This window comes from Tyto alba, unplaced genomic scaffold (assembly GCF_018691265.1).
Source record: "Tyto alba isolate M040663 unplaced genomic scaffold, T.alba_DEE_v4.0 Super-Scaffold_32, whole genome shotgun sequence".
Taxonomy (NCBI): Eukaryota; Metazoa; Chordata; class Aves; order Strigiformes; family Tytonidae; genus Tyto; species Tyto alba.
The window spans coordinates 3,819,320-3,842,718 of NW_024881307.1; the positions used below are offsets into that span (position 1 = coordinate 3,819,320).

General features: G+C 53.4%; 1 protein-coding gene across 4 annotated transcripts in view; it reads left to right on the forward strand.

Moving 5' to 3' along the window:
• The window catches only part of LOC116958960 (protein CEPU-1), a 344,224-nt gene that overhangs the window by 298,581 nt on the left and 22,244 nt on the right, over positions 1–23,399 (forward strand). For all 4 annotated transcript variants that reach the window (XM_042800720.1, XM_042800722.1, XM_042800719.1 and 1 more), the window contains one exon: positions 15,779–15,904. In XM_042800720.1, the coding sequence (XP_042656654.1) occupies positions 15,779–15,904 (126 nt within the window). The remainder of the gene's footprint in view (positions 1–15,778; positions 15,905–23,399) is intronic.

The following is a 23,399-nucleotide window of genomic DNA, read 5'->3' on the forward strand; positions in this document are numbered from 1 at the left end:
ATGTATCCTGTTCCCAAGGAAAAATAATTAGTGGGGGAACAGAGCAAGGGGAAGAAAGAACCAGTGATTCATAGGACACACAGACCGTTTTCATTTCCATCGTGTTTTTTTCTTTTTTTGCGTAGACCCAGGCTTCTGTCTTTTTCCCCTGGCGAACTGCTAACGCCATAATTCAGTGTATGGTGGGGTTCCCCCCTGCTGACACAAACCCCCCCGGTGATGCCCGGGGGGCCATTTCCACCTCCGACACCCCCGTGGCTCTGCTGCTTCCCTCCTCCCCAGCTGCAGCTGCGTGCGCTTTCGCAGCGGCAAGGCGAGCTCAGCGTAACTCTCTTTACTACTCCCTCGGGGACGCGGGGAGGTCTCCCTGCCATCACCCCTCTTTTGGAAAACAAGTGCCTACTCCTCTCTGAGCCTTTCTGAGCACATGAGCTCCCGGCGGCCCCGCTCCCTCATCCTCTCCAAAAGCTTTGAGGGAGAGGTCGCCCGCCTCACCCGGAGCCATTCAACAGCGACTTGGCTAATCCCTTCGGCGAAACGGGGAGGGGGGGGGAGGCTGCACCGACAGCCCCCCAAACCTCCCAAGATCAAGTTGTCTGCAGGTCTCTTGCTCACCCCCTGCGCAGCGGGCCCCCCCCCCACCTCCTTCCCCAAGGATTTTGCCGGCCAAAGGGGTGGCACGGCAGCACCCGCTCCCCCGGGACGCACGCCGGGCATGTCCCGGCCGCCGCCCGCGGTTTCCGAAGTACAGCGTGGTAAAGCCAGTGGGGGTTTAATGAGGTCACTGCAGTTTCATGTTACTGCAGTAATCTCTTTTGTTTTACTACATTAAAATATTTGTGGTGGAACGGTTGGACCGCTGTAATGCGATATCGCTACCTTAATGTTATTGTTGCCGTGGTAACGCTAATGGCGGCTCAATAACATTATTGCAATTTAATCTTACGACAATAAAATTAAGGGTAGAACAGTGAGACCTCAACAATGCAATGTTACTACAGTAACAGCATTGTTATCGTAATCGCGGGAGCAGAGTCAACTCGTTGTAGTGTAATATTGGTACCAGCGCTTTATTGTTACTATAGTAACACGGAGCATCTGCCGAAAGTCGCAGCAGGGGATGAATGGGAGGAGACGTCACTGGCGCGCCGGTACTTACAGCTACCCCAGGGTTGTCAGCACAGGAAGGTCACGCCGGTATAAAGTCACCTTAATCGCCTAATTTCACTATTTTGGTGTTTTTATCGGGGCCTTTCTTCTTCTCCCTCCGCCGGCAGAGCTCTTTGGAGCGGGTCTGTTGTTTTAGCAGCAGTAACTCTGCAGGGAAGGATTTAAAGCACTGCCTCCATCTAGTTCCAGATCCTTCTGCCTGGCGTTTTATAGCATGTGGCTGTTATGGAGCGATAACGTTTTATATTTATATGTCATCTTCCATTGTGAAGGAGCCCGGCACGAGCTACAAATTATTGCCGTGCTGCAGGGCCAGGCAGGCAGCCCGGCGCACGGAGAGGGGAGGGGGTTTCATCCAAGGGCACCAGGGCTCGTTTCGCTGCTCCAGAGAGATGCCTACTTGCTGGGCACCAACGCCTGTGCAAGTGAGAGTCTCCTTTGCTTTGAGGACTCATCCAGAGTCCCCAAACTTTGCGAGGTGGGACATGGGTCTTCACCCATCCCGAGCTGCGTGCGCCGGGCGGCATGGGGAAAACTTCCCCCCCCTTTCCCAGCTTAGTGTGGGCAGCCCTGCTGCAAAAGGCATTCGTTATTGCGGCGCTGGCCGTCGCAGGGGACGCTCCACGTCGGCCGTGCTGAGCGGTGAGGTTGGCCGTGGCTCGAGCCAGCTGGACCTGTGGGGTTGGACGCCTCGGAGCATCGCTTCCTCTGGCCCGTTCCTAAATTTGCCTCTTCGGCGGAGCGTGGCTGCTGGGGTGGCTGTTGCTGCGCTCGCCGTGCAGGTGACACCTCTGTGCCACGCACGGGCTCGCTGCAGTTTTTGCCAGTCTCCAGGGGAGGGAGGCAGAGCTGCCGATGTGTCCCCAGCATCGCGGCCACATCCTCGCCGCATCCCTCGTCCTGCTCTCTCCTGCTCGGCACGCAGGGATTTATCCTCGGCTTCGAGCCCCTGTGCTTCTCAGGAGGTCTCCATCCCTTGACGGCTCTTCTCGGTGCGTCGGAAAGTTGAATTTGGCTGCGCTGCTGCCCGCCCGCCCGCGCTTTGCAAGCCCAGCTTCCAGCCCTAACACAAATCTGGGCCTGTTCAGCGAGGCAGCTGCTCGCCTCCCCTTGTGCATCAGCATTTGATCTCTCTCCATGGGTATTTGGACTCTGAGCACGGCAGTAATTCCTTGTTTGTCCTTTAATAAAAGACCCGTGAGCCCCCTTGACACCGGAGCTGGAATCGGTGGGACCTGGGGTGTCCTTTGTGCCAGCTTGTCGTGGCAATCTGGTACTGCATCCATCCTGCCAAACCATCTCCTCCGGGAGTTACATGTTTGAAAACACGAGCAGCAGCTCATCTCCCATTCAGTGTTTTTCTCCATCATTTGCTTTATTAAATATTGATTTTCTGTTGCATTATTAAACCTTAAGTCTGGAGCATAAATTCAGAGTGGATACTTTAATCTGGCTCTTCTTTGTGGCCTTTAGAGCTGTTTTTTCTGGCCAGTCCCCCCGGAGGCAAGTCCAGAAGCAAAAGCCTGTTGCAGAGGCTTGGGGGGTCAGGGAGCAGAAGCAGGGGACTCTTCCCAAGGGAGTTTGGGACAGCCTTTGCCATCGAAGGTGGCATCCACAGAGATCCTGGCTTGCGATTCCGCACAGACCGTGAGCGCAGGGGAGGCTGGGGGGAGGCATCAGCCAAGCTTTTCAGGGATGGTTGTGTGGTGCTGGCTGGGGGAAGGGTACAGCCTTCCCTTTTTTTTGGTAGCATGGAGAGATTGTAATCTGAAAGGTGAATTTAGTCTGGAGGCAGAGTGGCATCCCTCCTCGTGGCCCCCCGCTCTGTTTGCTCCTCTTAAAACGCAGCTCCTGGGCGGCGCCGTACGGAGCTGTGCTTTCCCACCGTACAAATCCCCAGCGAAACCAGAAGCTGGCTTCGGGCGAAAACTCCAGGCGAAGCCAGAGGGATGCGGGTGGTGGGCTTGCTGCCAGCTCGAGGAAGCCACCGGCCGGGCGGGAGCGGTGCAGGCGGCCACCGGCACGGCCCCGATAGCCGAGGGGGGTCGCGTTGACCCGCAGCGGCTGGGCCCCCCTCGCCTCCCCGCCCGTATCGGCGAGCCGCATGCAGCCAGCCGCTGCCAAAGCCCCGCGCTGCCAGCAACCAGGTGTCTGAACATGTTTCCAGAGCCAAGAGAATCTCCGCAGCCAAAAGGGAGGAAGGGAAAGCAGCGTGGCAGCGCTGGCAGGTTCAGGAGGATTTTAAAAAAAAAAAAAAAAAAAAATTGAGAATGGGGGGGAGAAAAAAAAAAAAATAAAGGCTCGCAAACGGCTTTAGGATCCCCATCCAAACGGGGCATGCTGGGCGGCATGAAACCTGCGCCTGGCAGCTGGCACGCTGAGCAGTGATTTAAAACCAGGCTCCCGGCGGCAGGGAAAGAGGCAGAGGGGGAAGCAGATGTGAACACAATGCTGGAGATAAAGGAGAGGCCAAGGGAACAGCTGCTGAAGACCCGACCCGGCCCTGCCGCCTTCTGCAGCGGGCAGCGGGCGCTAAAAAAATGCCAGCAAATATCCACGAGCTTAAGGACGGGCTGGAGGGGGTTGCTGAGCCTGTGGGAGAATGAAGGCGGGGACCCAGGAGGACAATGTGGTGTTTTTTGCATTGTTTTTTCTTGGGGTTTGAGGGAGAGGTTGAAGCTCTTAGCAGGGGAGTTGCGTTGAAACATTGGGAAAGTTGTGATCTTGTTTTCTTGTCTGTTCTGGTGGTGCCGGGGAGAAGCCAGAGATTTAGCAAAAGAGAAAGGGGAGGAAAGGTGGGAGGTGGAGAACAAAAAGGCAAGGACTTTCAGGAAAGTCACGGAAATGTGGTCCTTCAGAAAAAGGTGTGGAGAGATGGTCTTGAAATATTTCTGGTTTGGGTTTTCTGGGGCTGGCTGGTTGTCTGCCTGAGGAGCTGGTGGCACGTCTGCCCTGTCCCTCAGAAATGAGGTGGTTTTGTTCATTAGTGCAGGGCCAGATCCCTGGAAGATCAGCCCCACCGGCTGCAGGTGAGAAGACGGGGAGGTCGCGTTGCTCTACGTGGACCCAGGTGCTTGTTTTTCACTTCTGGGTTGCCAGTCCCATCACGTCAGTGGTAGAGATGCCCAGAAGATTTCAGCTCTGGTTTCCTCTCCTTTCCTTTGGTAGCATCTAGTGTAAGAGTGGGAGAAGGCAGCGAAGGTCGCCGACCCCGTCCTGGCTTGTTGCCTTATGTGAGATGAGATGAACAGGTCTCAATCCACCCTCATCGCTGCCAAAGCCTCCCCATCAGCGAACCCTCACAGGGAAGAAGCTCCCCAGTTTGTAACTGAGGCTGTCCTTGCCTGGACCAGCCTCGAGACGAGGGGTCAACTGAGATGTCTTCTCCATGCTTTGTCCTCCTTGTAATCCCTCCTCCTCGCAGCCAGCCCGAGAGCTTCAGCCTTTGATCTTCCTCCTCTTTTGCAAACACTTCTCTCTGCTTGTGGAATTAAATCTCTCTCGCAGTGTTTTCCTTCCCTATCTTTTCTTTTTGGCCAAGTCTGTCTGAAATATTATTTTTTTTTTTTTTGCTCCTTCAGCAGCAGGACTATATAATTGATGGCCTCGCCAAGCTTTCCAAGCTGAACATTAAACCCTTCCTGCCTTGGCTCCAACCGGAGTTCATTACTTTCTGAAAAGCTTCGTTGTCTGTTTGTGCTCAGATGATTGTTGTTGTGGAGGGGAGGATATTGTCAGCGGAGAGAGGGGAGGAGGGGCTGGATTTGGCCAGGACTGCTTTGTAATCAAATCCTGCTCTCTTTTCTTTTTTAGCAAATTTTCAAGTGGAAAAGGCCTCTTTTAGCAAAATCGAAATACCGGCACCCTCCCGAAGGCAGGAGCACTAAACTCAGCCCCCTAATTAACATGCAGCAAAATGTTGTCTCGCTCTTGGGAGCGGCGAGAAAACGGGGCTTTGCAAATTGCCTGCGGGAGCGATGCTCAGCCCCGGGTGGGCGGGAGCAGGGGGGTTAATACTCGGGGTCCTTGGTGGCCCTGTCGTGATCGTCCCTCCCAAACTTTTGCATCCCGGGAAGGGTGAGCCCCGTGCAGTGCTGGCAGGGTCCCTCCGGCGCCGTGATTTCCTTATTCTGGTGCTGGGGTTCAGCGGGCGGGTGTGTTTTTGCAGGAAGCAAATTGCCTTCTGCATCTTTTGGCCTTTTTTGGCAAGATGAAGCAGAAGTGCTTTCTCTGGTTTGCCCTACGCCGATGCTGCTTCTGGCTCTCTGTCTACCTCCGTGGTTTTTTAGCACTTTAAAACACAGCAAGGCTGAGGTGATTACAAGGATTGGAGATGCAGTGACACTTCCCTGCCAACAAGTAATTGATTTATTAAAGACATTACAATACTTTCATGGTTGAGCGTAAGAGTTTCCTTTGAACTTGCTCAAAAATCCAAAGGGATTGTGCCTGTTTGCAAGTACTGAGGGCAGAATAAATCTGCGCTCCCCCATCGCCTCCCCCCCGCACCACTGCAATTTCATTTCCCTTTGACTGGCGCGAGTAAATATCACAGCTCGACAACTCCAGTCCAGTGACCGGTGTGATCCAATTTAATAGCATTTAAAAATTCAAAGTGATTGTTAGCCAAATGGAAATGTAAGATTTCATACCCAGCCTGCCTTGGGGAGGAAAGGAAGAATGAGGGAGGGTGCGGGGGATGTAGACAAATGGACTAGATAAAAAATAATGGAAAGTAACTTAATTAAAGAGGCTCAAGCCAAGTTAAAAACAGTAATGATTTTGAATTGGAGAACCACAGGTTTTAAAAATGAAAGGGAAAGAGGAAAGAAAGGCAAGGAAACTGTGGATAAAGAGCCTCCAAAATGATTAAACTGGAGGAGAAAGAGGCATAGGAAAGAAGGGGTAAAAATAGTCCTTCCGTGAAGAGCAGGAGAACATGGGGAATCAACAGTGCCGTTGATGAGGCTGGGCATGAGAAAGACAAATAGGGAAATTAAAGGATGCTCTGGGGGAGGTGACCCCCCCTGCAGCTTTTCTGGTGTTCTCGGAGGCACGAGGGTGGCTGAGAAGAAGGCCCAAGGGCTTTGTTTAGGAGAAATAGAAAATGGAGGAGCAGTCCTAATGGAAAAGGAGAACAGCCCCTGCGTACTCCAGGCACGCTTATATCCCTGCCTGGCGGTAGCGTCGCTTCCTCCTTTTCCTTTCCTTTTAACTCTGTCAAACGTAGCCTATTGGGGTTGAAATTTGGTAATGAAATTTTAATTGCCCCTCTGTGTACGCAGATATCCTGCTGTGCGCTCTGCAGCCTGATGGCTAATTTTTAACCGCAGTGCTCCCATCTCGCGTGGACCGCTGGAAATACCTGGCCTGGCAGCTGTCCCCGCTCTCCTGCTGCCTTTTCCATGGCTTTCCGGGCACTGCAGAGCCTGAAAAGCAGGTGCTTTTGGGCCATTTGCTTTTCAGGCCTCGCTTCTCCATCCTCAAAGTGAGGGTAATAACACTCCCTTATCTCACTGGGGCGTTTTGGCCGCTGGCAGACCCCAAGAAAGCAGAGGCAGAGATGTGCACGGGTGCTGAGAGAAGCCGGGTGCCTGCGGGAAAGTGTTGTCCTTGGGGAGGTGAATTAAGGCAGCAGAGACCAACCTTACCTCTACCCTTGCTGAAATTTCGAAGAGCTAAACCTTGCAGTGCTAAGACCCCTCTTTTAAGGTGTGGGAAGGATGGTGCGTATCATCACATGGACTCCGGATCGTTGTTGTTTTTTTCTTTTTTTTTTGTCCTCTCCTGCTTGTTTCTGGCAGCTTTGGCCAAGACTTGGCTTGGTCCCTTGGCTTTGGGGCAGTTGGGGTGTTGGGTCAGGGTGGATGCTCACGAAGAGCTTTGGGTGGTAGGGTGCAGGGACCAGAAATACTCCACGGGAGGGGTGAGGATGGATGGGGGGGCTCTTGGGGCCTGGAGAGGAGAGCCTGCAAGAGCAGGACTGTGTAAAGAAATAACTGAGGGAGGAGGGAGTGGACCGGGGCATCTTTGGGAAGGTGGGTCTGCCTCTACCAGAGCGATGGATGGATTCACGAGGCTCATGCGAAGAGATGTGTTCCCATGGGGACAGGAGGAGCGGCAGCATCTGGAGGCATAAATCACCTCACCTGCGGTTCATTTTGAACTGCTGGGCCTTGCCGACCTTCCGCCTTATAAGCAGCCGAACAAAGGGTCTGGTCATAAGTAGCAGCCTCCAGACCACCTAATCAGAGAATAATAGGGCTGTGCTCCCTGCCTGATCCATTAATTTTTCACCAGAGTCAAAGGCGAAGGCAGGAGGAAGCCCAAGCAGAAGTAAAGGCCCTGGCTGGAGCAGGAGGAGGCACCTGCAAGGGCTGGGGCTCAGTGTGCGGGGGGGCTCGGGAAGGACGGGGGGGGAAAGGGGCTGTTTTGGGGACAAGCGGTGATGGCAACGGCACGTGTGTTTGCATCCAACCCTGCCCCCTGCACCAACGAGGGCAATTCTGGGCGCACCCACCTCTTGTTCCCCCATCGTGTCCCTCCCCTAAGCTTGGTGCCTAAAGGTAGTTTGTAAGCGGTGATGTCCGGGAGGGCTGAGGATGCATTTTTGTGTCTTGTTGGTAGAGCACCTAGTGAGTGGAGTCTGAGGGTGTCTTACGATGTCGTAGGGGAGGAGGGGATGTGAACAGTCGGATAAATAGAGGCAAAAAGGATGCAGATAGACCCAGAAGACACAACTAGACTTCACTTGCGATTCAATCAAAACTCGGGACTCAGTTCCACATTAACGCCACGAATCTCGACGGTTTTTTAAGTAAAAGCACCAGGCGCCCGCCGCAGCGTTCCGGGAAGCGCCGCCACGCTCTCCCTGGGCACGGCCTGCGAATTAGATTAGTGTCAGTGTGGAAAGTGTAATCATAAACACTTACTTTGTGCTCAAGTCAGGGGAGAGGGAGCACGAGCGCGAGAGCGTGGAGATAAGAACAAATATGCAAGAGCATAGTGTGTTTTTAATGGAAGGGAGATTTATTTCTCTCTGTGTCTTTTTAAGCCTCTAGATAGATCATAAAAAACCCAACCCAACCCACACACAACCTGTCTGCCTGAAATAGCTGAAATGCAATTTAAAGAGCATCATTTTAACTAATACTTCACTTCAGAGACACCTGCCCTATATTCATTGGAGATGCAGGCTGCATTAGAGCATCTGATTTATCTTTGGAAAGGATGTTTGAGCTCCTTTGTTCCTTCCAGGTCCCTTTTGACAAGCGAAGTGGCGCAGGGCTGGTTCGGCGTGCTCAGCCCGTTCCTCGTGGACAGAGAGTTGGGGGGGGGGGGCACGGGGAGACACACACACACACACACCCCCCACCAGCTCTCGGGCAGAGAGTGGGGAGCAGGACCTGCACCGTCAGTGCGGGGCACAGCCCTCTGGGTGGTTTCGGGGAGGAGAGCTGAGGTTTCACGCCGAGTTTAGCAGGACAGTGCGTGCTGATGAGGGATATCACATAAACTCGCAGCTCATCGGGACGGGAGACCCCGGGTTGACTGGGAAGAGCTATTTGCAGACACAGCCACTCGAGATGCATGCCCTAAGCTAGATCGGTGCATCTTGGCTCACGTGAGCCCTAGCTATGGATAGAACATGGCTAGTAGGGCTGTCCTTATGCAGAAGTGTCCCTACCTACAGTTCCTGTGGCCACAGACTCATCTTATCCACCGTTCTCCTTTTAGTAAGCCTGAGAGGAAGAAAAGTACTTGTCATTGTGTTGATCAAGAGAGGTGAGACCTAAAGAGCCTGAGTGTTTTGCTCAGGATGGCTCTGGTGGAGCAGGGAGCGGTGCAAGCATCCTTCTCTGCGATTATTTCACCTGCAGCAAGGAGGCTTTTCTAACACACACGGGGGGGAAAAAAAGAAAAAAAAAAAAAAAAAAGACATTCCACAAATCATTATTTTCTCCTGGGATGTGACCTGGTGGAGGAGAGGATCCAAGGTTGTCCTGCATCCCTCAGGAGATGGCAGTGGACGGGTTGGTCCCAGACAGCCCCGAGATCACGGGTTGCTCGTTCCTGCTGGGGGACAGCTTTCGAGGACGAGGGAGCATGGGGATGAGCGGGAGGAAAGACAGGACGAGAAGAGCTATTGTCAAATCCCTAACTCGCCCTTTGTGATCTGAAGTTCACTTGTAATATTTTTCTCGACTCGGGTTGCTAATGCGTTTTGTTCTCCAGAGTGTGCGTGGCCCGACTTCCCGCGCAGCCTTTAATTAGTTTCTGGATGATGACATCTCCGCTGAGAATCGTCTCGTCGTGTCCCTCCGATCTCGGGGGGAGATAAAGGAATCTAATAAAGACATTCAGCATTTCTAGGTGATGGGTTTGACAAGCTTTTGTATTAACAAGGCGTCGTGTTCAAACTTTCTCAGGCACCCTCGGCACGCTGCGGCTCATCCCCACGCGGGGACTTTTCCTGGGGGGGGTCTGATGGAGCCTCCACCGGTGCCTGGAAGGATGAGAGGGACAGATTTGGGGATGCTCTGTCCCTGATCAGGGTGAGACAGAGTCACTGTCAGTTTGATGGTCACTGTGGGGTTAGTTGGGAGGGAGGCTGTCATGCCTTGAGGAGAGGTGTCAGTAATGCCAGAAAGAGGATGCAGGTGTCTTAAGGTTTCAAGATCCTTCAATTTTCTGCTTTTTATGAAGCGTCGCTTGGCTTGCAGGGGGGAATCCCAGGTGGTTTGGGGTGCAAAAACCTGGAACTAGATCTTTGCTCTGCGCAGCATGTGTGGAGCTGAAAATGAGATCTGTCTAGACAGGGAGCTGAACTGTTGAACAGTCCTTGTTCGTCTGCATTTTCTTCATGGTTAGCAAATGAAAAATTTTTATTCTTACATCTTTATGGTTTTTTTATGGGTTTTGGTGTTGTGGGGTTTTTGTTGGTTTTTGCTTTTTTTTTTTTTTTATTGGAAGAGGAGTATGAAGTAGATTATAAAGGAGATAAGCCTCATTCGACTCCTTTTAGAGAAGGCAACAAGGTCCAGAGAAGTGCCACAACTTCCTTCGGGCATCGTAATGTGAAAGTGGAACTCGGGTCTCCCAAACCTGAATGATGGGTTCTGCCTGCTCTATAAAGCTACTTATTAATAGGCATGCTAAGCAAACTGTTGCTTGATTTCCCAGAGGTGTGGGACTTGGTGTCAGGTCTTTCTTCCTTTTTATGGTAGGAAAGAGAAGACAGAGATCCCTTCAGAGCCTTGAAAGCAGGGGACCAAATCTAGCCAGGCAGCACCCCAGCTTTTTGAGGTGGCAGCAGTTTGGATCCAAGTTGGTGACCTGGGCCTGTCCAAAAGTCAGGAAAAAGTCCTTGTGCTGGAGACCCGATTCTCCTTTTGTGCCATGTTTATTCTGGCATATCCCTTGTTGACTGCAGTAGGAGTATTGCTGATTTATGCTGTCATAAGTGGAATCAGACTGGGCTCCCTTTTGGCACTTAGCTATAAAGTTTGTCTGCAGAAACCCTGATGCTTATGCGGTGAATTATACCCACATTCACAAATACTTTACTAATGAATGATTGGAAACGTCTTGTTCGCCCCCCTCCTCCTCTGAATTATTATGATGCCGTGCCGTATAACCGTGCTGCAGAGACGGGCGTAAAAAATCTTGTGTCCTCCAAGCTCAGGAGAGCTTTGCTGCAACAGGAGCCGTTATCTGCTTAGGAAATCATTTAGACACATCTCGGTGCTGTATGACACATCTCATTAGGCCTTGCTTTAAAACAAGCAATTGCCATTAGTTATTTATTAATTGCTTATTAAGGCCGTAACGTGCATCCTCTTTGTTTCCAGGCTGCTTTCTTCGTGTCTTTGGCTGCTGCCAGGTTGGAGCAAAGCGGAGCAGAACCCGGCGTGCCAGTGGGAGAAGGGGGGTGAGGGTGCAAACCCAGGGCAGAGGCAGCCCCGGGGGGTGGGATCGGCACCTGTAACTGTAAGGGGTTTGTGTGCAAGGCGGGGGGGGAGCTGGAAGAAGGCTCTAAGGCCATGTTTGACATTCCTCGCACCCCGTGGTCTTCTTCAGTACGGCTCCCGAGCTGTGTTGATGTGATGGAAGGATGAAGCCCTCTCTGCTCTTCTCTTAATTATGGTTGTGTTAGAGCGGCACAAACAGATTTAAAAACAATGCGCCTGTAACTGAAGGTGCAGGTCTCTCAATTTGCTTTCTGCCTTCCTTAAAACGGCAGAAAGGTTTTGAACACAAAAGAGGGAGAAGGCACAGTGGAGGGGCCTGGTAGCGCAGCACTGCTGTTGGAGGAAGCTAAACCGCTCTGGTTACAGCCTGGAGGAGTTGGATGGGGAGCCCCGATGTCGGGGGGTCCCGGCTGGCTTTGGTGGACCCCTCCGTTGCTGGCTCAGGAGCGTGGGCTCGATCCGGCTTGTAGCATCACCTCAAGGCCCCGGGGGTCCCCCCCTCGCCCAGCCCCAGAGGCAGGACCCGTGGTAGCAGCGCTCTGTAAAACACGGGGAGGTCTGTGGGAGGCAGTGGTAAGAGGCTGTTATTAAAAGCAGGAGCAGCGGCAGCCCTTGACGTTCAGGAAGCTGCCAGTGCGCATCACAGGTCGCCTGCCGAACGCAAGTCTGAATCCCCCTCTTCTTCTGTCTTCGAGACACTCCTGTAGTTGTTCTTTGGTGTTTCCTTTGATCTGGAGCAGATGTTGCTCTTGCTGGAAGGAGGGAGGTTTGCATGTTTTATGAGGGGGAAGCAAGGTGCTTGCCAGGCTTACCGGGAGAGCCTGCTCGCTCGCAGGCTGCTGCTGGGGGCTATGAGAAGGGTTTCAAAGGTCTGGAAAGGTCACGTGTGTCTTTCTGTGATACTTGCTTGGCTCCTAAAACTGGGTAGAAAGGAGGTGCTTAAGGCATAAAAATGCAATTACTCCTTGAAGGCACCCAAGTCGGTGAGGCTCATCAAAAGTCTCCTTCCTTGACTCTGGTGGAGAGCTTGCTCCAGATTCACACTCCCCTAATACTCAGGGGCCTCCTGCCTGGTGTGTGGCTGAAATTTGGGGTGCCCAAGGAGCCCAGCCACGCCAAGGGGTGCATCAGGAGACATTGGCGAGGAGAGGGAAGCCCAGGCAAGCAGCGTGGTCATCGCAAGGAAGATGGATGGGGAATTAATGATGATAGGAGATGGCAGGGCCAAGGGGTACCTGCATGGAGGGTGTGAGGTTCTGTGCCAGTGCTGGCTCTGGGACGGGTGTTTGGAGGTGAAAGCAAAGCAGGGATGTAGTCTGTGCTAGTGGCAGGAGGGTGTCTGCGTGCCAGGGAATAGATCTGTGTAGGCAAGCGCATATGCTTGAATCTGTAAAGACATATATCACCTGACTGAACACCCTCGAACGTGTAACGCACCATATGGTTTAGTTAAATATTTAAGCAAGCTGCTTTCTGTCCCGGGGACTCCGCGTGTGCGAGCGGGTGCCAAGTCCGGGCAAAATGGGGGCTTGCCTTGAGCACCTGGGGGGGCGGGGAGGGGGGGCTACAGCAGCTGAGAGCAGCCCAGAGACCTTTCCCATCATCACGGCAAGGATAGGGGGAAAAAAAAAAGAAGTCAGATCGATAAAACACCAGCCCGCCTCTGGGGAAATCTGTGCTGTGTCACTGGAGCAGCTTGGCCAACACTGCCATGTTTAATCACTTCTGAGCAAGAGAGATGCTGAACACAAAAGGACTGCCCGCAAGGAGAGGGTTCCCGCCTGGGAAGCCTGCATTTATTTAGCTTTATTTATTTATTCATTCCCATAGGGGCACAGCTCCATCTGCGTCCCGCATTCAGCATAAGAAATTTCTCCTCTGCCCCACTGCAGCAGAAATGCCAGCTGACGGTGAAAACGTTCTAATGCAGAGGGAACAGGAGCACTGGTGACCATTAAATAATATTAAACATATACTTGTGATCACTTATTTATTAAGATTTCCCTCTCTAGTGTGGTTAAAGCATTACAACATACCTGTTCAGTCTCCAGAAAGGCATTTTAAATAGTTCATGTGGTTAATTATTCAAACGTTTAATTAGCATACAATAACTGTCGTGTTAAATCCTACCACTGCACATTTAATTTAAGGGTTAGCCTACGTATTCACTGACATTGTCGCTCTGGTTTACTTCCCAGCCATTCCTGCCTCATCTCGTCCTGGGTGGGCCGTAACAGATCGCCTCTCCCCGAGCGTGTCCCGAGCTCGCCAGGGCACAGTGGGCTCTTTCCCCGGTGCTCGAGCTGCTTTTGCACTTGTCCGAGAGAGTTGCAACGTGTCCCATCGCCCAGCCAAGCAGCAACACAGTCATCTCTCCTCCTCTTCCTGGTCTGAGCAAAATTCCAATCTCCTGCTGTATTGCTGAGGAGGAGGATGTAACGCTCGTGTTCCGGGAAATCCAAGTTGAATTTGTTTTAATTACGTTTTAGAATCTGGTCAGTTTGTCTGATTGCAGGTTTTCGTCTCTCGCCTGGGCGGGTGCAAATCCGCGTGTCGCGGTGCAAAGTCTGACTTGATTTTTTTTTTTTTTTTTTTTTTCTGTCTCAGTGAGCTCTGCAAAACAAGCTGAACTGGGTTGATGTGGTTTCAGTAGTTCAAAACATAAGAAAGGTTCCTCTGTGATTTAGCGAGCATCGCATCGAAGGTGATAGATATTGCTCTAGTTTTGTCAGGACTTACAGCTGGAAGCTATTGCTTCTTCCCGGGCGACGGCGGGCAATTCACTGCGCCTCCGCTTGTCTCTTTCCACCTCTCTAAAATGGCAATGGTAATACCTCCTTGGCCTATTTTTGTTGTCCAGACTGTAAATTCGGTCTATTTAAAGCACACGTGGTTTTCCTGGCTAGCGGTCCCGGCCTCGCCAGGAGCACAGCGGGGCAAGCATAGTGTTGTTGCAATTAATTGCATCTCCTTAATGGACTACCCGGCTACTGGCAGAACATCTCCCAGCTCCGTCCAGGCGGGTGGTCCCAGGAGACCTGTGCTGTCCCCTTACGCTGAGCTTAATAACACTGATGTATATTAATAGTTCTTTTGGTGGCATCTTCCTGCCCTCCACTGACCTGCCCCAGAGCCCCAACTGTTCTGGGAGCATCTGATCCGTAGTTGTCCTCCGGTGCGTGATTAGCAGATTAGCCGTCGTGCCCAGAGCAGCAAAAAAATGAACTCCCAGAAGCCCTTCAAAACAGAGAATAATTCATTACCCACCTTGATTTCCACTTAAAATGTACTTTAACTACACTTCCAACTACAAACCCTAAATCACCCTCATGTTCACAAAAAATCCATCATTTTTTATTTTATTGCACGGCACTGGCATGACATAATCCCTTCCAGAGCGTCTTGGAGTGCTTTACGGATCAATAAATTACTTACCTGCACAGCAGAGGCAATGCGTGCAAGGCCATTGCAGTCATTCCGGCTCGGCGCAGCCCCGGGAAGGTGTGGGAGGTGGGGAGAGGCAGGGAAAGGGTGCTGGGGCGTGGGGTCCAAGTCAGGAATTAGGGGGTTTTGCAACGGTCTGGGCTGCAGCTTCAAGCGAGTCGATGAACGGGGCTCGCCCAGGGAGGGTGGCAGGAGCAGGATGCTTTGCAAGTGATTTGTGACTCTCCTGCAAAGCGCCGCAGCAGGGTGCCAATCTGCTGCTAGGCTCTGGAGAACGGCCTGGGAAAAAAAAAAAATAAACCGAGGAAGGTGATGGTCTTTATTATGTTCTGCAGGTGCAGGCTGATAACAGCAGCCGATCGTTTTTCTTGTACAGCCCTGCCATAGAGCTTGGAGAAACCCCAGCCCTCCCTGGCAGCCGCAGCGCGTCTTCTGCTCGCGCAGCAACGGGGGCTGAGTGCTCCCTGCTTGTTCCTCACCCCTTCCCAGCCCCCCTTATCACCACCCCCCCCCCCCCCGTCCTGTACGTGCGTCCTCTCTTCGGGTCCGGGCCCCTCGTATCTGACCCCCTCCTCAGCGTTGGTGATGGCATCCCCCAGCGCAGTGGGATGGCTTTCATCCCGATTGAGCTTCCCTCCCTTTGCACGGTGGGAGACCTTAGCGGCTCCTCGGTCGACTTGGCATCTTCGTGCTCCTCCTGATGCTTTTCTGGTTGCAGGGGCATCACTGAGAGCCTGCAGGAAGAGCCGCAAGCCACACTCATGCTTTGGGTGTTCTTGTTAACGCCGGGAGCGACTGCCGCCTTTGGGGGGAGTTTGAAGGGGGAGGATGGTGTTTTCTCAGTAGGATGCAGCTCTGTTGGAAAGGGTTCGTCAGGGCTGGGAGGACAGGATGAGTACTGGAAGCAGGGTGGGGAAGAAGGACCGTCTCACACACCATGCAGGAGCTGTCTCAAGCGTCCCTAAAATGACTTAAATCCCCTCTGGCTACAATTTCTTCCCGCTTCAGCCCCGTCTTCTCTGCCCCCACTTTTCCCCTGTGTGTTCCCGTCAAGTCAGATGAGACTGATGGGTTATTGCATAGTTTGTCGAGGTAGAGGGAGGAGGGAAACTCAGCCTCCCTCGCCCACATTTTGAGAATGGAGTTGGAGCAGAACCGGTTGCATTTTCATTTCCCTCTTTGTGTCACCGCAGTGTCTCCGAAAATCACCGAGATCTCTTCTGACATCTCCATCAACGAGGGCGGCAACGTCAGCCTCACCTGCATAGCCACGGGCAGGCCAGATCCAACGATCACCTGGAGACACATCTCGCCCAAAGGTAAGAGATGTTACCAGAAATATTCCTCAAAAATGGCACAGCGCCATTTGCGAGCGGCTGGGGAGGTGTCGCTGCCTGGTTTATGTGGCACTTAACTTGCAAAGAGAAGCTGATGTGCCCCAAAAAGGCGTGACTTAATGCAGGAGTTGGTGGCTCTGGTGGAGAAGCACCCGTCTTGGTGGTCTGGGAGAGGAGCTTACGGTTTTGCTCATGTGGAGAACTGGCAGTCGGTGCCGGGTTGGGTTGTCGTGCTTAGGGATTGAATGTGCTTGTCCGACCCTATTTGAAAAAGTTTTCAGGGAATTCTTGCACGTTGCATCAAAGGAGGACTGTAAATAGCGCAAATGAGCAGGAAAACACACAAAGCATTAATTGGTGGCCTTGTTAATTGGTAAGCAAAACCTGAGTAGAACTGTGTGGGTGTGACTGCTGGGAAGCAAATTCCCATACGTGCCTGTTCGGGAGCATGTTATTTCAAACCAGTTTCCCAGTTTCTTTTTTTGGCATTTGCTTTGCGTTTTGCTGCCCTGTTTATTCCCAGGTCCTCAGTGCCGAGCTGGGGGTGAGATCTGGGGGTTTTGCGGGGGGGATGAGCCATCCGGCCAAGGGGCGGTGCCTGGCTCTGATCTTCTGTTCCCATCTAAGCGCTTCGGTTCAACCTCAGCCATTTTTTCCCCTGAGGTTTGGCCAACGTGGGCTGTCGTCCCAGACAACTGCCTCAAGTTCTCCTTGGGGACGCCCCGGCCGGGCTGTCCGGCGGCCCAAGGAGACGCCGCCACGGCAGCAGTGATGGATGGCTCCGTGTCTGCTCTCTCCGTTCAGCTGCCTGACGATGGCTGCGGTGTCTCGGTGCAGCTCCATTGATTTTTTGCTATTTGTCAGCGCTGTAGCGAGCTGCTGGGCCAGATCCATCACTCTCCATAGCCCAGGCAGAGAGCGAGCTGAGTCGGCGGCATCCCAGCCCTTTCCCTTGACAGGAGCCTCTGGAAAAAACGTTCCCCTCGTGCACGTGTTGGCTCCTGCACCTTAGGTAGTCGTTCCTCCGAGACAGTGGCCTTTGGTCGGGGTCTGTGCGCGGACGAATGATGAAACGCAGGGCGCAGATCCGTGTGCTCCTCTCTGGCCCCGAGCATCCATCCATGGCATCAAAGTTGCTGTCATCGTATCCGTCACCATCAGGCGGCATTTATGGTTGTGGCGGTCCACGTGCTCCCACCTTGAAGCCCTTTCTTCTTTCTCCTCTTCCCCTTATCTACCCTGACCGTGTTTTTGTCTTGCTCGCCCGCCTCAGTGCCTGTTTTTCACATGCACCTCGCTGTCCCCGCAGCCCTGCTCTCCTTCCCGCGTCCCCTCCCGCTCCCCCAGGACCCTCCTCTCCCGCTCCTATGCCCCTCGCTGCCTTTTCCCGCACGCCATCCATCCTCTCCTAACCAGCCTCCCGGCTTACGATGCCTCTCTCTTTCGCGAGAGCTATTTTCTGTGTTTGCTGCCATCCAGCAGGTTTCTTTCCCCAGGGAACCTTTACCTGCACTTGAACCAGATGTTTCCATTTTACTTAGGACTTAGCTGCTATGGAAACTGAGGATGCACCAGGAGAGGAAGAGTGAGCTAATCAGAAATTACCTGTGGCGCTGTGTAATTTGCAGCAGCAGCTCTTACCTGATTTTGGCCATGATTAGGCATTCTGCTTTCAAAACTCAAAGGGAACAAATGATCACAGAGATTTACTTGAATCTGGCCTCCTGCTGATGGAGGGTGCTGAGCCCAGAGGTGGCCTGAGACAAGTTTGGTGGCTGCCCATCTCTGTAGGCAGCTCCTCTGTTTCTCTCTCTGGCTCTGCCAAACCACCGAAGGGGACATTTGCTTCTCCATTTTGCATTCGGCGCGCATAGACGAGGCCTGGGAGCAGGGGGACTGGAATAAGAGCCACGGCAGGTGCATGGAAGTGCTAGAGCAGATGCCGAGAGGGTAACCCTTTCCCTGGTCGGATATGTTCTCAATTTGGAGAGCCAGGAGCGAGCGGGGCCCCAAAGCTAGCTGCCAGCCCCTCTCGGTTGTAGGTCCGCCTCACCGCTCATCCCCGGGGAAGCCTCGAGCGAGCCGCCTCCTGTTCCTTCCCGCTTGGAGCGGTGGAGAAAAGGGACCGGGGAGAATTGGTTAAGGGGAAGCTGGTGCATAATTTAAGGGTTTACATAGCGGGGTGGGTAAGCGGCTCTCACCGGGGTCGCTGGGGAGAGGCTTTGATCGCGCTGTCTGTGCCAGGCACGGACGGACCGGTAGCTGAAGGAGCCGGTCCCCACGCTTAGGCTGGCGAGCGCTCCTCCGTGCAAAGGCACTTCACGGGCTTTATTATTTTCTTGGCAGCTGTAAGCCTACTGTGCGGCTCTTGGTGGGAAATGGAGCAAATAAGAGTGTTTGCTCACCGGGGGAGCGGGCGGTCGGGTCCTTCAGAGGATTTACACCGAGAGCAGCCCAGCTCCTCGGTGACTGATCTCACTCAAGACCCTTTTCCAGCCTCTCCCAGCTCCCTTGACCTCTCGGCTGTTTTCTTCACCCTTGCGTTGCTCTGGTCCGGTGCGATATGTGTTTCTCAGCTTGGTCTGGTAAGCTCTGCTGAGTTTTTGCCTCGTTATGGAAGCCACTAAGCCTGGTTTTGAGGCTCTCCGTTTGGTTTGGGGGCTGGAAGAGTTCTCTGCAGCCGGGAGGAGGAGAGCATTTTTGCTGCATAGCTCAAGAACTGAGTGAACCTAAGCAAGAGAAGAGGCTTCTGCTAGTGGCCCCGTCGCTGCTCGGAGCCTTGAATGGTGACTGGTCCTACCTGTGCCCATCCTCATCCTCCTGCCGCGAGCAAAAGCAGGATGCTGGCTCTGGAGAAGGATATTGTGAACGTGTGGCCAGTCCAACCAAGATGGGCTACAGCCTATCTTCCGTCCCTCTGCCTCACCCTTCTCTGTCCTTTTTTATTTCTTCTCCCAGTCACGCTGTCCTAACCCACGGCAGCTCCTGTTAATGCAGCTGAGTGGGTTGAGAAGGGGGAGCTGGTGTAGTCACAGCCTTGGTGGAGGAGGCTTAATGGCTCTGGGGCTCTGCCGTGGGCTGGGATGCTCCAGACAGCAGCACGACAGCCACCGGAGCTGCCAGGCACCACGGCTTCAAAACACAGCTCACCGAAACCATGCCGGGAAGCCGAGCTCCGGCGTGTGATGGGGTGGCATGTGTTGGGGTGGCTCCATCCCCCCCTTGGCACCCCTGTGGTGCCACCACCGTGAGGACAGGAGTCAAGGGAGGCGTCCTCAGAAGGGTGAAAGGAGGAAGGAAGGCAGAGAGGGAGAGGGGGATGTAGATAACCATGGTCCGGGTATAACATCCAGCATGGAGGCAGCAGCATCTTTCCAGAGGAGGCGGAGGTTGCGCGGAGGACTTGGCCGGTGGGGTTGTGTGTGCCCACGCACACTGGTGTTTGCGCCCGTAGGTGCCGAGCATCTCTTTGTTTCCAAGGCTTCGGGTGTCTTACGGTCCCCAGCCTCACGGTGCCGATGCTGTCTGTAAACTGCGGAGAGGTCTTCTAGTTAATAAGTCTGGTTTTGGTCACTCAGGTGTTTCCATAGTTACTGGGCTTTTTATTTACTTTGGGGGGGTTAACTCTGACGTTGTCATGGCGATTCCCGCGTTGTCAGGCCAGTTTTCATCTCTCGGGGGATGAAGTCTGGGATTTCTCAGCTAGGAAAAAGTGCGGCGTCCCGAGCTGCCGGGCGCAGGGCGACGCCAAAGCAGAGCGAGCGGCACCGCGTTGAGCTAAGCGGGGGATGTTTATCGGTGCTGCAGGCACGAGGCTCGGCATGCCTCCCGTTAAGCTCGGAAAACGTGCCGAGGAACAGAAGCGAGGGCTCTCCCTCGGCAGCCTCGTGTCCCAGGAGGAGCAGGCACGGCTTCGCAGTAATGATAACGAGGGCTCTGTGGTCAGACGACAAGAGCGGTTATCCTGCCGTGACGGGCCACGGGGAAAGGGTGTAAAAACTAGGTGTGAGCACACGGATACATTCGCTGGCACGTTTGCCTCGCCGGCACTGGTCTGCCACACGCAGAGGTCCTGAGCCAGAGCCTGCATCCAAGTCGTCATCCTTAACGACCCTTGATGGACTTCCCTGCCATGGTTTTGTCTAATTGCTTTTCAAGTATTGCTGTAGTGTGATGGATTCTGGTGTAAGGCTTAAGACAGTAGCTGCCAGGGTAGGAAACATTATGGTTTGGCTTGATGGTGTGTTTACTTGTAAGATGTCTGATCGAGAGGTCTTTATAGTGGGAATCCCTCATTTATCTCAGGATTAGGCTGGGTGCTGAAAGCTACATCCCATGTGGAGCCAGAGTCCTGAGCTGAGTCTGAGCTCAGAGCTGAGTCTGAGCAAGGCAGAGGCACGAGACAGGGGAGATGCTCGGAGGGTCCTGGCGTTGCCACGTCCCGAATATCCTCAGCGATCAGTCTGTTTAACCTCCATGGCCCTCCGGATCCTCCCTGGAAGAGGTATAATAGCAGTCCCTTGTCTGGCAGGACTGATGGGAGGATAACTACATTCAAGACGTGAGGCGCTCAGACGCGGTAGTAATCACAGCTCGTATATGCACTTAAGATAGATGAGACACGGTGGCCTAATGTGGCAGAGGTCTCATGAGATCATCTGTCTATACATCAGCAGCAACCCAGTGAAGGGACTCTGGGAGAAGTCTGGTATATTTGGATATATTGATTCTCTTGGCGGGGCTTAAAACAAAAGAAGCAACTGCAAAAAAAATCCAGCTTGAAGAGTTGCTTGTCCCTGGGAAGAGGACACGTCCTCCCTTCTCGGAGGTTTGTCCATTAAGCATTTCACTTGCTGTCTTCACCTTTCCAGCATCCTCTGTGGATAGGAGACAGAGGATATTTGGAGGTCGGACATCAGACCTGGAGCCCGGCCGGGGTGCACAGAAGGAAGGGGAATCTGCTCGGGTGGGAAAATCTCCGCCTGCTTCAGTGGCGCCTTGGCCCTCGCAGCCATCAGCTCAGCGTCCCGCGAGGTCGCTGCCTTTAACCCTGCCTCGAGTCACCTAATTAACTTAAAACCAGAGCGCCGTGCCCTCTGCTGTCCTTTTAACAGGGAAATCTCTCTCGGAGAGAGCGGGCGGTTTGTGTAAGGCTGCTTCGGTGTTCACCCTGGGGCTTGTGTTTCTGCACTGCCTCTCGTCTCCTTTCGGGGTGGTGTGTGAGCCAAGAGAAGGGGTGTCTCAAAAGGAGGGGCGTGTGAGTCCTCCTACCGTGGCTGTATGGTGGAGCACAGAGCCAGCCCTGAGCTGCCGCGTTGGGTTGGCTTGGCCCGCCGTGTCCCACCTCGCCCCGCTGCTTGTGTCCCCCCCCGGTCTCGTGGTGGCCGGGCGGCTCGTCCGACTCATTTGGTGGCCCAGCACCTCGTCCTCCTTCCAGGAGGCAGTTGCAGGCCTGGGCTCCAGCTAAATTAACTGAAGCATTTCGACCGGCTCCAATCCTGTCGGCAGCTCAACCGTCCCCTTGTTTACTGTTGAAATAATTACTGCTTTGCCATAATATTAGCTCTGAGCCGTGACTCCATTACCATTATCGCCGGAATATTACCCATTTATTATCTCCCAGCAACCCTGGAAGATGAACACTAGGCTTCAGAGACCAATTGTTTTACAACAGACAGGATCTTGGTGTGCATTGTTTAATGAGGTAAACTACATTATAGCCGGCATTAATTTGGCTGCGGTGCACTTCTCTAAATCATTGTTAACCTGTAAATCTGCCACCGGTTTTGATGCACGCTTAATCAGCGCGCGCCGGACAGGTCGGCCAGGAAAAGGGTCGCCGGTGGCCCGGCTCCTTTTGCATCGCGTTGGGTGCAAATAAATAGGTTGGGATGCTCTTGGGGAAGCAGGACTTTGAGAGGGACGTCGGGTTCGTGCGTGGTCGTGGTGAAGGAGAAGGAGGCAGCTGGCGTTGGCAGGGCTTGCGTGGAAAGCACGTGGACACGTGTCGTGACCAGCAACGGGATCCTGACGGGAGCAGGGTGAATATTTAGCCCCGTGAGTGCCAGCAGCTTCCCCGTCGCCTCCCACGGGAGCAGGATCTGGCCCAGCAGGAGCCGGGATCTGGTGGCTTTGCATCCAGGGTTTGCTTTCCTCAAGGAGTTGACTTAAACACAGTTAGAGCCCATGTGCTAAGCTGTGGGTCGCTCTTTTTAGCTTTTCCCATCCACTCATGTGCCCTGGTTCTGCCTGCTCTTTCTGAGCGAGGGGAGATTTTGTACTTGTACGTGTATATATATAAAAGTAATATTTTTGATTCCCCACATGGTGGAAATGAACTCTCTGAGCTGATTTGTTTGCATACTTGGCACAGCCGCCTTTAAAATATGCATCTTGGTACAAAAATAACAAGACCCCTACCAGCTACAAATGAGGCAATGTCTTTCCCTTAAGAAAAGGGGGGGGGGGGGGGGGGGGGGGAGGGGGGAAAAAAAAGGAGAAAAAACCCAAACCTCTCAGCTTCAGCATATTCCCTAAACATAGCTTTGCAATGTCACGCTTCCCCTCCTTGCCAGAGGCAGAGCGTGCTCGACTCTATCGCAGCCCGGGGAGGTGGGTGGGCCAGTCGCTCTTCTCTTCTGCCCTTGGGGTGCAAAAGCAGGCAGCTCTGCCCGCACCCCCAAATTTTTTCCTTCAGCTCATCCCGTGGGCCGCGGGCCACCTTTTCCGCGAAAGCAAGACCCCCTGTGGAGTTGCAAAGGGCCCCGATTTGTGCTGCTGCCGTGCCCAAGCGCGAGGGAGCTGGCGCTCTGTACAAAGCCATGTTAATAAAAATACCAGAGATTTATTTTTCTCGCTCCTGAGCCCTGCCCCATTTGCATGACAATCGTGTCAGCCCTGCGTGCGCGCGAAGCGGCGGCGGCGGGACCGGGTTAGGGCAGCGGGGAAGTTTTTATTCACTCCTTTTGCCGGGGATAACGCCCTCGCTGCCCTCCCCCCACCCGAAGCATCCCACGCTCTGGTTTTGTGCAGAATCAGCAATTTTCACGCAACTGGCAGCGTCGCTCGTGCCAGCATCCTTTCTCCATCCCCAGCAGCACCTCGGCGGACTGTGGGAAGAAGGGGATGTGGTGGTTATTTCTTTGGCGTGGTGGGACGAGGCGGACAAAACCCAACACGCCGCCGGTGTCATCTTGCTGCATTTTCTGTCTCTTCTTCAGTGCCGAGCTCCCTCCTTCCCCGGTAAATGTGTGGCTTTGTGTCGGTGGCTTGCTCCCTGCCTGGGACTCGCCTGGCGTGGGGAAGAGCAAGGGACGGGAGTGTCTGAGATTCGAGAGATCTCCACACAAATTAAAACCTTTTATCAGCCCCTAATAGCTGTGCAAACTAATTATGTTTGGGCCAAACTTTGCCAGCGACTCCCCCGAGGTATTATTATAAAAATCTGAGCTGTGGAAACGCGTCCCCATTCTGTCAA